This window comes from Corvus brachyrhynchos, unplaced genomic scaffold (assembly GCF_000691975.1).
Source record: "Corvus brachyrhynchos isolate BGI_N302 unplaced genomic scaffold, ASM69197v1 scaffold346, whole genome shotgun sequence".
Lineage (NCBI taxonomy): Eukaryota > Metazoa > Chordata > Aves > Passeriformes > Corvidae > Corvus > Corvus brachyrhynchos.
Genome location: NW_008238644.1, coordinates 4197389 through 4211109, shown reverse-complemented (window position 1 = coordinate 4211109; position 13721 = coordinate 4197389). Strand labels below are relative to the sequence as shown.

General features: G+C 50.1%; 1 protein-coding gene and 1 long non-coding RNA gene across 2 annotated transcripts in view; one reads left to right on the top strand and one right to left on the bottom strand.

Moving 5' to 3' along the window:
- Window positions 1-13655, top strand: part of GABRE (gamma-aminobutyric acid type A receptor epsilon subunit) — a 36572-nt gene extending 22917 nt beyond the window's left edge. The window contains exons 4-9 of the mRNA XM_017737511.1: window positions 3372-3592; window positions 3992-4074; window positions 5637-5774; window positions 7243-7395; window positions 10102-10304; window positions 11422-13655. Coding sequence (XP_017593000.1) covers window positions 3372-3592; window positions 3992-4074; window positions 5637-5774; window positions 7243-7395; window positions 10102-10304; window positions 11422-11715 — 1092 coding nt within the window. The 3' untranslated portion in view covers window positions 11716-13655. The remainder of the gene's footprint in view (window positions 1-3371; window positions 3593-3991; window positions 4075-5636; window positions 5775-7242; window positions 7396-10101; window positions 10305-11421) is intronic.
- The window catches only part of LOC108447461, a 19745-nt gene continuing 11769 nt past the window's right edge, over window positions 5746-13721 (bottom strand). Inside the window, exon 4 of the long non-coding RNA XR_001863038.1 lies at window positions 5746-5821. This is a non-coding gene — a long non-coding RNA (uncharacterized LOC108447461). The remainder of the gene's footprint in view (window positions 5822-13721) is intronic.

Below are 13721 nucleotides of genomic sequence, written 5' to 3'. Positions count from 1 at the left end.
GTTTCTCTGTTCTGTGTTTCCACCAGCATCTGTGCTGCCCACATGAGGAAAACCAGGGCTGATCAGGGATGTGCTGCAGTGCCTGGTGATGACAGTGACCCAGGGCCAGGAGGGACAGGCTGAAAGGCTGGGTTGGACATGAGCACACTCAGCCAGCAGAGGCAACGCTGCAGGGCATCCCTCAGCATGGGATAAACTCACGTGACAGTGTTTCGGGTAGGCAGCCCTCAGGGTTTGCCTCATGGGGAGTTTGATTTATCATTTTGTGACTGAAATTCGATGTCATATTGCATGCATGCCAACATGTGTGTGCTACCCCACGTGTGATCCAAATGGTGTGGCCAAACTGTTAAAGCAATTCCTCCTTACTGCGTTAGCTCCTTCTGTTAAAAACACTAAAAATGCCTGTGCTTTCACAGAGAAGTTAACAACCTCCATGTGCTGCACAGCAGATGGTACAGTAATGGTGGAGGCGTATTTTACAATAACCCTTTTCCACATGGGGAAATCGAGGCACTGAGAAGTCTCTTTCTGACGGCTGAGAACGAGTCAGGGACAGAGAAAAAACTACAGGGGTGCAGGAGATCAAGAAACAGTGCCCTGAGTTTTAGGGGCTGAGCTCATCCTGCCAAACTTCAGCTACTCAGTTTTGATCAGGGGACTCTTCCAAGGTCAGGAAGAGCAAGAGGTATTTCCAGAAGACAACCTGGACTGCTTCATATTGAGATCTCCCTCCAGAAGTCCCTACCCTTTCTAAGGGCTGTAGGAAACCCACGGTCAATCACCTCCTGGTTTAATCACCTTGGCACATGCCCCCAGATAAGTGGGATTTGAATAATGCCCAGGGAAGGGTCTGAGCTCTGTCCCAGTGCAGAACCCCAGCCATACAAGGTTCCTCAGCATCAGAGTGGGGATTCTTGATGGGAGTAGGAGCTGAAGTCTTCAGGAGCTGTTGTGGTTTAGCCCCACTCAGCAGCTCAGCCAGGCACAGCTGCTCGCTCACTCAGCAGGGTGGGGGAGGAAATTGGAAGGGTAAAAGTCCTCCCAAAGGCCAGAGCACTTTTGTATAAATCTTGCCTCAGGTAATTCTGAAAGAAAATACATTTGTAAATGCCAAAATTTCCCAACGGGCTCCCTACAGAGAGGCAAGGGAGCCAGCTCAGCTACTAAGGTCTGCCTCGTGAATAGTTGTGCTAATAATAGCCACTGAAATTAGATCAAACCACGGGACAGTGACAATAACAGCTCAGATTTTTTCTGAAGAGCTGAATGACTCGTGCACCACACCTTTTGCACAGTCTGGCTATGAATGGCACAAGAGGAGCTCTTTAAAGCTGATCCCTCCTGAAAATCTGGGCTTGACAACAAGTGCTAAGCCTGTGGGACAGCTGACCCTCCACTCTTCCAAAGCATTAGCATTGATTATCCCAGACTTGAGTGTTGAACTTTACAGCAGGACATAACTGAGCAGCCAGCCCAGAAGTGAGATGTCACCAGTGACTCCAGTTGGGAGTTAAACACTCATATTGGCATCTAATGTGAATTTATCACTGCGGTTTTGGTTGCTTTCTCCTACAGCAGAGATATTGCTTAGGAGGAGCTATGTAAACTCACATGAACTCAAACGGGGTGTGCAGTGATGGGGGAGAATATGTCAAATATTGTGCTATTTTGGCCCCAACACTGTGCCAATGCTGCTTTTATTTCACAGTTTCACAGCCTGATCCATGTCTCCATCACCACATACTCTATATCCAAGCAATACCCAGTGAGATCCAGAACATTCGGGTGCTGGGATGGGCCCTCCCAACCCCCTGGGTTTGGGCAGTGGCCACGCCTGTGCACTTGGCTGTGAGGGCTGCTGCTGTCCCAGCTCCATTAGGACCCTGTCCCTGTCACCTTTGCTCATCCCCGTGTCTGACCAGGGTGAAGCATCAGCCCGGAGAGTGACTCGGCCGCCTGATGCCAAAAGCTCTTCCCTCATGATCTCATTCCTATGCAAGGGGCGTGTTGGGGACCCATCACTCCTCACCGTGGGCTGCCAGGGGAGCAAGGGCGAGGAAGATGGAGTGGGCCCTGTGCTCTGCCCTGCTCTGCCCGCCCCCAGCAGGACACGCTGTCCGAGGGAGGGCACCGGGAGCTGCAGCTATTTTAGCAGCACGGCTGGAGGAGCCGGCTCTGAACCAGCAGCGAGGGCAGCGTGGGGAGGATGTGCTGCAGTCATAAAAATTCCACCGAGATAAATCGATAGAGGGAGGAGGAGAATGGGAGGGAGGGATGGCAAAGTCAGACTTTCTTCATCTCTGCACACAAAAGAGAGGGGGACAATGGGGGTCGTGCTGGTTCAACAGGACTGAAAGGGACCAAAGGTCACGTCAGGAGCTATCGGGAGCAGGGGACTGAGTGTAGTATGGACTGGTGGAACTGGATTTGGGGTCTGGTTCAGACAGCTGCTGAGTGCCAGACTTGTTCCTGCATGGCATTAATTAGCATCTTCTCAGGGAGGCTGAAAAAGAGTTTAAGGAGCAAATTGACTTGCAGCAGCGAGCAGCAGAGTGGTGGGCTAATGGCGTGGGCTACTGCCAGTCCAATCCAGGCAGGAGCTGCCTCCCAGAACTGCCAGTTATCTGTGAGCTAGGACACACTCTCTCACCAAAACTGAAGGTCCTTATTATGGTGGAAAATCTCTTTTCTGCTGGCAAAAGACTCAGGATTTTTAACTGGTTGCACCCAGAGCTGGGACCATGCAGCCCCAGCTTTCTTTTCTAATCTCCAGCAAGAGATATCTGCCCAAGGACCCAGAGTGCTCTTGGTTTTCATATGAACCATTTGCAGTGTAAGTGCTGTAGCAGGGGGTGGATTCTCACTAGATTTATGCACAGCACTATTATTGCTCTATGTACAAATTAGGTGTGTGGAACAGGGCTGGGCTGTATCCAAATAAAAACCAGAAAGAGCTGTCTGCCTGCCTTCTCTGCTAAGCTGGTGAGCAGCTTTCCCTGCTTATGACTGAAAGGTACAGCTGAACTTAGGGCTGGATTCAGCCAACATCCACCCTGCCCCTTCATGCCTGTGCTTAAAAGAGTATTGAGTTGTCTGCCAAGAGGAAGCCCAAGGTCTTGTTTGTATGGTCCTGGTTTTCCAGGCTCAGCCCACCAGTGAACACAGAGTCTTTGGCTCCCTCTGAGTGTGCTATGGATGTCCTGGCCACGAGCTAAAAGTGAGCCTGGAAAGGCATCACTGGCCACCAACACCTGCTCCCAGGCTGAGAAAATAAACGTTCTGGCTGTGACTGCCTGCAGACCAGAGGAGCAGGCTCTGCTTGGCCTGAATCCTTCTCAGAACATCCCATTCTTCCTTGTCTTTCCCAGGAATACACCATTGACATCTTCTTTGCTCAGACGTGGTACGACCGGCGCCTGCGGTTCAACAGCACCTTGAAGGCGCTCACGCTGAACACCAACATGGTGAGCCGCATCTGGATCCCTGACACCTTCTTTAGGAACTCCAAACGGGCTGACTCCCACTGGATAACCACTCCCAATCAGCTCCTCCGCATCTGGAATGACGGAAAGGTGCTCTACACTCTCAGGTACATCCAGCAGGCTCTTAGCTCTGCTGAGGGGAGGGAACAAGGAGACGGACAAGTGGTTTCCTAAACTAAAATCCTTTAGAATGTTCTCTTGCTCAGCCCAGCTTTTTTATTCTGTCAATAAACATTTAGCTTTTTGTTCCCATAACTTGTCACTTCCATAAACGAATCCGAAAATTTGACTAAACAGAAGGGCTTTTTGAAGGTGAAACTTAGATGTTTTTTCCTCACCTTGAAAAATATCCAAACATATATTTTTGGTTTGGAATGTTCCAGCAAACAGACTGATCTTCAGCAAATTAGTTCTCAAGGAAGTGAGAATGCCTCTGTCACATTTAGGTGTTGGAATCAAACCATCTTCACCAGCTCAAAATCTCTTTCTCTCTCTTCCTGTCTCAGGCTGACAATCGAGGCTGAATGTCTGCTCCAGCTGCAGAATTTCCCAATGGACACTCACTCCTGCCCTTTGGTTTTTTCCAGTTGTGAGTATACATGTTTTTATGATAGCTTTAGAAGGCAAGCAGAGAAACCTCAGTGGAGCAATACTTTTCTGGGGAAACCATGCTCCCTTTCAGGTACATTTTTTCACCTGATTTCTATGGCACCCTTCCTGAGCCATTACCCTTCATGGCCTGAAGCATTCTCCCACTCCTGGGCTAGCAGAGGTCATCAGGGACAGATTCACGGCATCTCTGAGTTTCCCCTTAATTTGGATGGATGGTTGGAGGAGATTGTTTCACTGACCTTCTGGTCACTCCAGACAGAACATGGATATATTCTGCTGGACAAATAGCACCCGTCCTGCCTTGAATCTTCCCCCTTCTCCCACTCTCTGAGTGAGGTCTAGAAACTTTCTGCTCCAAAGAAGGGTTACTCAGACCTCCCCTCTCAGACTCTTCAGTAGAGAGGGCTGCTGATGTTATCACATGTCCTCTGGTAATTTTGCAGGGAGCCTTTCTGCACCAAGAGATCCCTGTCCTTGTGCGTGGGTGGAAATCTGATTTAATCATCTGAGCTCGGGTTCTCCTGCTCCCCCTGCCACTGAAGAGCTGTAGCTCAGAGCTCTGAGGTGCTTCAGAGGGAGGCAGCATGCTGAGGAGATCTCATCCCTTCATCTCCCACCACCCCTCACTTTTTGCTAATTAACGGTGCATGCCATACACGCTTGATAATTAGAAACACACTGTTAGTTTGCTGCCAAGCTCTTACTCCATCCTCCTCTGAGAGACTTTCTCCTAGGTCCCTGCTTCACAGTGGGCTTGTTTCTTTGTCAAGAAAGCCAGAGGCAGGAGAAGCCGTGCTGCAGCCTGCAGGGCCAGATTTTCTTCTCCATGGAGAGTGCACCCCTTCTTTTCCGTAGATCAGCTGCCAGGATAAGAGGTACAGGGAGCACACAGAGCAGCCAGAACCACGCTGGCAGCTTTGTATTCCCGGTGTACTCATGCCTGGCATGGCACTCATGGGGTGCCAGCTGCCCCAGGGAGATAAAACCCTTAAAGATTTCAGGCTGGTGGACTCACAATGACAACAGTCTGGGTTGGAAGGGGCCTTTGGACAGGCCCACTGACAAAGCAGGATCACCTACAGCAGGTTACACAGGAATGCAGCCAGGTGGGGTTTGGAATCCACAGTTTTGAATCCAGCATTGTGGAAGGGAGACTCCACAACCTCCCTGGGCAGACTATTCCGTTGCTCTGCCACCCTCAAAGAAGTTCTTCCTCAAACCAGCAGAGTCCTCTAGGACCAAGCCACGTCTCGTTGGCAGCAGTGCAGTCCTTAGAAAGGCTCTGTTTCTGGCAGTGCTTTGTTTCTGGCAGTGCTTTCCCTATCCCCAGAATCTGAAACAGCCCACGAAGGGGGATGCAGTCCCTACTCCCATTCCATGTGGGAATGCCTCTGGGAATCTAAACAAAAGGCACCTGCCTGAAGGGCTCCTGTTTGCAGAACAGCTCTGGTGAGACGACAGTGCTTTTGCAGTCAGGCTGGTTGCCAAGAAGGGGGTACATGGCACACTCTTCCACTGATGTCCGTGCCCCTTTCCCAGATGGATACCCTCGGGAGGAGATCGTCTATCGCTGGAGACGCTACTCCATCGAGGTCTCTGACCAGCGCACCTGGAGGCTCTACCAGTTCGACTTCACGGGGCTGAGGAACACCTCGGAAGTGCTCAGGACTGGGGCAGGTGAGGCAAAGGAAGGCAGCCCACAGGAGCAGCACTGTGCTGGAGGCCTGGGGGGAGACAAAGGAGTCATCAGACTGCTCCACAGGGGTGGGGAAGGAAGGTCACAACAGCACAGTCAGAGAAAGAAGCTAAAAATGAAAGGATGGACCTTGGCTAGAGGGAGCAGAAGTGATGGAGATGAGTGGTGAGGAGAAGACAAAGCAGGGAGAGGCCAGAACCACTGACATCTGTGAACTGTGGGGTGACAATGCTGATGTGAATGAAGCTATCCCTAATTGGAGGGTCAGGAGGGAAAGGAGAAGGAGCTTAAATCCCCTCTTGTGTGCACTCTGTGTGATCTCTGGGTGATGCTTATGACTGGGACTGGGGTGGAGAAATCAGAACTTGCATGTCTTGATCTGTCTTTCTGTAAACTCATGTCAGGCTGATGAACCCCTGAACTGTGCTGTAAGAGACAGGGACAAGGCTGCCTGTGTGAAGAAACTAAGTAATGGAAGCTCCTCAGCTCCTCCTCCTCCTCATAATAGCTCACATCCCCTTTCCTTCCCACAGACAACTGAGGAAAGCCTCTGGATTCCTGAAGGTGGGGTGAGCTCATACTTCTAAGCCCCCTGAAACAGCAAGGAGCAGTGCTTCTCGCACTCTGCAGGAAGCTGCTGCTCTCAACAGTGGCAGCCAGGGTAGAAAGGCAGCACAAACTGGGACAAGAAGTGAAAGTGTCTTGAATGCACCAGTGCCCCTCTGATGTTTGTAATTCTCTTTTTTTGGTAATTGCTTGCAAGCTCCGTCTTAACCCCAGAGCTGTCAGGTTCTTCCAATACTCACTGTGAGCCTGTGAAAAGAAAGAAAGAACCTCCACCGTAAGTTGCCAAATGAGCAATTAGGATGTGCAGCACCACACGCCTTTTCCAGAGGCAGAACCGACTCTCAGTGGAAGCGATTGAAGGACACCTCCCTTGTCCCAGCTCAGGTGGCTCGTTAGCAAGCCAGGCCATGCAGCCTGTTACAGCCAAAGAGCTTCTATAGAAAAGAAACCCCTGCAGCAATCAGCTGAAGATAAATGCTCTCTGCAGTTTCTTCCCTGAAACTTTTCCAAACCGTGTGCTTTTCAGTGTCCTTAGCCAGGCCAGTACAAACACAGCCTGGTGGCCGTATGGACAGCCAGGCAAGCAGCCAGTTGGGCAACCACAAAGTCAGCTCTTCAATTAGTCACAAAGACATCCAGCAGGACAGCGGCAGAGCCAGCCAGGTAGGCACAGAGTCCATTAGCCACAAACCCAGCGAGTCTCCAAACCTACTCAGCCAGCCACGTGAAGTTAACAATCTGGGCAGCGACAACAGCAGATGGACAGGCACTTAAAACAACAAGAGAATCTCATCAGAAACTCTGAATTCTGAACCTTTGCTGATTTTTCTGCTTTAAGAAGCCCCATGTTATGATTCCAATGTCTCTGTTGCTCTTTCCTAGGGGAGTACATGGTGATGACAGTTTCTTTTGACCTAAGTAGACGTATGGGTTACTTTGCCATTCAGACCTACATTCCCTGCATCCTGACTGTTGTTCTTTCCTGGGTTTCCTTCTGGATCAAGAGAGACTCTACGCCAGCCAGGACATCTCTGGGTAAGAGACAGGATGATGCATGTCTGATGCTTGTCAAACTCTGCCAGGTAAGCAGACTGGCAGTGTTGGAGTACAAAATCTCCTGAAGCACTTTGCCATTTTCTGGCATTTTTGAGCTTACCAGAGAATATTCTCCTCCTTCAGCTTCCTGTGTGTAACACTCCACAGCTCAACCAAATCTCCAGCTGCGCTGGCTTGGGCTGCTGGATTATCTCAGGAGAATATCTCACTCTCCTGTCTTGATCTGAAACCCAAGCACAGCCTTTTCCAAGCTGAGTGGGGTATTCTCATGCACCAAAAGGGAGAGGGAGGGGCTGAGCTGTGGCATTGCAGTGCTGCCCAAAGGCCTCCTGTCACATCCATGTTTTCTACGTTTCCTCACGACTTTTCAAGGCCTCTGTGTAGGGCTGGTGACAGGAAGGTTGTAGGGTTAATGGACAGAGTTGCTTGGCTGCATCCACAGAGCCCCAGGCTCTGGCAGGAGCTGGAAGCCCTGTGGGTACAACCTTTTTCTGTTGGTCACCCCGTAGGATCCAGAGAGTGACAAGAGCTCTGCCTATTGTTTAGATTTTCTCAGCAAACTGCAGTGGCTCTTTGAGGCAGGAGAAAAGCTTCTGTTGATTGAATGCTGCTCTGATAGGTGCTGGGGAGATCTTTGTGAGTCTTTAATACGCTTTGGCTGTATCTACATTTTGCAGCAAGCTGTGATTCCCAGCTCTGTCCTTCCTATCAGCCCCGCCGACTTTGCCTTTAATTGGAGGTAGCATTCTCAGCCCTGCCTGCAGGTCTCTGTGGGGATGGGGAGGAGAGGAGGGCCCATCAGCTATTCAGAGCCCATCCATGATGGCCATGTCTCCCCACCTCCCTATCACAATTAATTTGTCTGGTGCCTGTGGAGAGAGGAGGAGGAGGAGGGTGTCATTTGCAATGAAGGTGAGGGTGTGCCGTAGTCTGTGGCTGGTAAGGGAATGAACAGCAAGAGGAAAATATGCACAGCTCTAGTGACTGTCTCAAAAAACAAAGGCAAGTTCCCCCAGGAGAGGGGCCCCTCTCTATGGGAAGGGACCTCAGCACGTGAAGAATAATGTATTCTCTGCACAGCCTCTGTTGTACTTAATACAAATGATCCCCAGCACATTTTGAGCCTGCCAACCTACATTAGGGGCATTTAAACTGGACCAGTTCCACCAGCACTTCAGAAATATGGGAAGTCACATCACATCTGCTAATGCAAGTACAGCAGCAAAACATGAAAATCTTCGCCATGCTCACCCCCAGAGCTGCTGGGGTGACCCCAGGAGAGGGTGGCAGGTGGATTTAGATGGATTCTAGAGAAGGAGAAACAGGTGGACTTGCTGCTTCTTCCCCACATCCTCAAAACCAGTGGATGAGATCACAATACCAGCTCCTGCAGCTGATCCTTTGTTGACTCCTGACACTTCATCTCTGGAAGCAGAAACGTGGGCATTGCTGCTCCTGCAAAAACAACTCCAAGCCCCACTCAAGTCAAAAGAAATTCCTTATCACCTCCCACGCGCTTGCCCTCTGCATCAAGGAATGGATACGTTGTGAAGAGCTGTCTCCAAAGAACAGCCACGAGCAGACTGAAAATTTATGGGTAGGAACCGGACCAAGGAAATAAAGGGAACCTTGAGATTGGTGTCTACAACAGAGAAACCCCTTGACCAGGGTGCAAAAGAGCACTGGGAGATCTTTCAGGACATTTTGCAAAGAGCACAAGGGCTCTCAACGCCCAGGTGTAAGAAATCAGGAAAGCAAGGCAAGAGACCAGCGTGGATGAGTCAAGAGCTCCTGGTCAGACTAAAGGGAAAGAAGGAAACGCACAGGCAGTGGAAGCAGGGACAGGTATCCTGGGAGGAGCATAGGGACACTGCCCAATTATGTAGGGAGGGGGTTAGGGATGCATGGGATACCAACAGGGGCTTCCCCAGGTTTGTCAGACAGAAAGAGAAGGTCAAAGGAAGTTGAATACAACTGGCAAATGGGGAAAAATGGACGAGAAGGAGGCTGAGGTAATTTTTTGTCTCAGTCTTCACTGGCAGCCTCTCTCTCCACATTCCACAGTGGATGGACTGCAAGACGGACTGGGGCAGTGAAGTCCCTCTCACTGCAAGAGAAGATCAGATTTGAGACCACCTGAAGAACCTGAACATCCATAAGTCTGTGGGAGCTGACAAGATGCACCCCAGAGCATGGCTGATGTGGTTTCCAAGCCACTCTCCACGATACTTGAAAAGTCTCATGGAAATATTGCACCCATTTTTTCAAAGGGTAGAAAGGAGGACCCCAGGGACTAGAGACCTGTCAGCTTCCCCTCTCTGCCTGGGAGGATCATGGAACAGATCCTTCTAGAAGCTGTGCTGAGGCACATGGAGGACAGGAGGTACCAACACAGCCAGCACGTCTGCACCAAGGGCAAGCCCTGCCCGACCAACTCAGCCTCACGCAGAGTCTGAGCTTCCTGCTCCTTTACCGGTCCACATTGTGCAATACCCGAGTTTTGAACACCTCTCTTTCTCATAGAGAATTGTTAGAGGGTTCCTCAAGACCAGAGTCTGGCTGAGCAGAGCAAAAATGGAACCAGACAACCAGAGTAGAAGGAAAATGGGTGTTTTGAGGGCTGGATGTGTGTAGAAGACAGAAATGCTCCCTGTCAGTACTTAAGCCAGCTCTTTTCTCTCTTAGGTATCACGACTGTGCTCACCATGACCACCCTGAGCACCATCTCCCGCAAGCACCTCCCCCGTGTTTCCTACATCACAGCCATGGACCTCTTTGTCTCTGTGTGCTTCATCTTCGTCTTTGCCGCTCTCATGGAGTACGCCACGCTCAACTACCTGGTGGGAAACAAGAAACCACTGGAGCACAGCCACAGGAAAGCGAGGCTGGTAGGTCAGAGGGGCCAGCAGAGTGGATGCTGTTACAACCCCAAGTTATTTAAAAATATCCTTCCTGAGCTGCACTGGAAACTGCTGGTGTGGTTTAGTGCCTGACCCGTACTGCGTTCATCCAGTCCTCAGACCACTCTGTGTGCTGGGTCTGAGAGGTGAGACACAACCAGAAAAAGCAGCTGAGGCTGCCTTAAAACAAGGAAGCCCCTGTCAGAGCCAGGCACCCTGTGCTCTCCTCAGAACCCCTGGAGAGCTCATCAGAACAGTTTAGAATGACTCACATGACTGAACGTGAATGCCACTTTAAGACACCTGTATCGGTTTGATCTCTGGATTACAGAGATATCTTGGTTCACAGAGATGCAGAAACCTGCTTTCTTTTGTGGTCTTCCATCAGAAGACCTCCTGAGTGTGAGGATAGTGAACCCAGGGTGATTGTCATTGTCTTCATCCTCATCCTCTATCATGAGATCTGCCCAAGCTCATGGCAGGTACTTCTGTCACATGAGCTGAAAGAGGCCTCTGAACTGGGACAGAACTGAAACAGAAAAAGACGAATCTCGTCTGCGCCAGGCTCATTTCCCAGCACATCCCCCATATCCCTCATATCCCCCTGCCCTCCTATCCCAGGGCGGACAGAGCTCTTCCATGAGGCTCGCGATGGGCCAAGAGGAGCCACACGCAGCCTTTCCCCAGCTTCTCTCCAGTAACCTGCAGCAACCAGCAGACACATCTGGGCTGTGTGCTGCGTCTTCAGAGACAGCTGAGCTCAGGGGAATGAGGGAAGAGGCTAGAACAGCTCGAACAGGTCGTGTTTCTGCACTATTACTGGCACAGATGGGGAACCAGAGCAATCAGACCTTTGCTGAGTAGGGCTGTGCCCTGGGGTGCCAGGAAGGACACTCACAGCCATGCAGGAGCTGCCAGTTCCCCAGTATGCAAACGTGGTGATTCACAACCAGGTGCAGAGAGACTGGGGATGATCAGTCACCCCTCTCCATCAAAGTGCACCCATGATGATCTGATCTGTTGCCAGCTGGGTGGGGGTTGGTGTCTAGAACAGGTTTGGTTGCTTTTTCCTCCCCTTTAACCTGCCCACCTCTTCCCCTTCCAGCCACCTGCCGGTGCACAGGTGATGCCAACCTTCACCACCATCAACATCAACCACATCATGCACTGGCCCCCAGAGATCGAGGAGGATGAGGATGACGACCCCGGCTCCCCGTGCCTGGAGGGAAAGGAATGCGAGAGGTTCTTTTGCTGCATCGAGGACTGTCAGACGGGAATGTGGCGGGAGGGGAGGGTCCGCATCCACATATCCCGCCTGGACTCCTACTCCCGCGTCTTCTTCCCCACCGCCTTCCTGCTCTTCAACATCGTCTACTGGATTGCCTATCTCTATCTCTAGCCCTTCTTTGTCCTCAGCTGGAACGGACTGGACACCAGCCAGAGGGGCTTCTCAAGGAGCATAGAGAACAGCGTCTCTTCTGTTGTAGTCAGCTGTCAGTCTGAACAACCCAACCTGGTGATTCCCTCTTCCTGCTCTCTCATCTCTTCTGAGAAGAACCAAACAGCTTTTTTTTAGCCTTCTAACATATCTTTTTAGAGAATCTACCCTTCCCCAGACAACCCTCTCTCCAACACCACCAGCATTGTACTCCTTGTAAGATTACCCAAAAACATCCTATTGCCATCTCAAGCATTAGGGATTTTGTCAAAAACAAAAACCTTAATGCATTTCATTTTTCCATCTAATCCTACTCCAAAATTTCAAGGAAGTGATGGCAAGTGGAGTTTTCTGCACAGTTATTAAGACTGCAAAGGAAATAAAATTCATCTTATGACTTCTGCACCACTTCCACCAGAACAGACTTTATGGGGTGCTAGAAGCTCAGAAAGGTCAGAAGAAAATAGTGTGGAAAAGGACAGCAGTGCAGCTTTCCCACAGTAGCTGGGCTTGGCTAAAATGTTTTGGGCCTGCCCAGACATCTGATGGCGGCACTGATGAGGATGGAGTTGCTGCAAGCCTCCCCCAGCTCCCCGCAGAGTCTCTGTGAAGCATTCCTCACGGATCACTCCAGGACACCCACCCACTGAGGCGCTGCTGATTCCCATCAGACAGTGGTGAAAAGCACTTCACAAGTTGGAAGGGCCCACCTGCCTTACTGAAGCAGACTCTTCAGGGCCCACGGTGACATTTCTGCTGTGTGACCAGGACTCGGAGCAGGCTCTGCAGTTGGGCATAGCCAAAAAAGGGAGGAAGTCCTTGTGAGAAAGGCCAGAAGGAGCCTCCTGAGCCTGTTGTGAGGTAGTTTTCCTTGGCCTGTCTCACGTGGGGCAGTGCTGTCCCACACAGTGACACTCCTTGATGACATCAGATCTGTGCTGGGTAGTAGGTGCCAACCCGAGGAAGGGGCACAGGAAAGGGAAAACAGCTACCAGTGCACTCCCACAGCTCAGATGTGTTCCCCTTCTTTATTTCTTTCATAATTGCATAAAACAAGAGTTTTCCCTCTAACTGGATGACCCCTCCCCGTTGCCATCAGTACTTGGCCTGTTTCCTCACAAAATTGGGAAATGGAGTGAGTTGTCCTTGATGGGTTTCAAGGAGGACAAACGTAGTGAGATGGTTCCGTCTTAAAGGTATGGAGAAATGCAAAACACAGCTTCAGCTGGGGAGAAACTGCATAAGATAGAGGAGGAAACTCAGGCCCAAGGTCCATAATGTGTCAACTGGCTGCCTCCCCATCTACACCAACCGCTGATGTGGCCCACAGCATGATTCTGAAAAGCAGTGGGCTGTTGATAGTTACTCACTGTGTAAATTAGAAACAAAAAAGATCTTTTTTTAAAAACAGCATGTTTTAGAAAAAAATTAGAACTTAAAAGGCTTGTCAGGAGAAGAAAGCCGGCATGGCTGCAGAGGGAAAGTTAGGAAAGGTTGGCTCACAGGACAGCTAACGGGGGCAGGAGGTTTTACATATTCTTGGAGAGCAATTTGATCTGGTTTAAAGACGGATTTTGACACTGTTAAATCTGATCTGAATAATGAAGTGTCATGTTTAATTCATTCACAAATACAGCCTTACCTGGGTTCCAGATGAACAGCTAGAGCATCTTATTAAGTATACAATAGTACAACACTCAACTAAGTATAACCTAATGGGGTCAGACCAGCAGAGCTCTGAAAGGGGAAATTGCGCCTGTCTAACCTGTTACAGTTCTTTTAAAATACCAAGTAAAAGATAAAGGTTACTCAGAAGCATAATTTTCTTAGCTACTCCGACAGCTTTTGAAAGGGTGGAAAGAAACTGTGGCGGGCGGTTCTAACTGAGGAAATTGATTTAGCAAAAGAATTATTAAGGAGGTTCTAATTAGAGGAAATTAACTGGGGGGGGGGGGGGGGATGTGTTG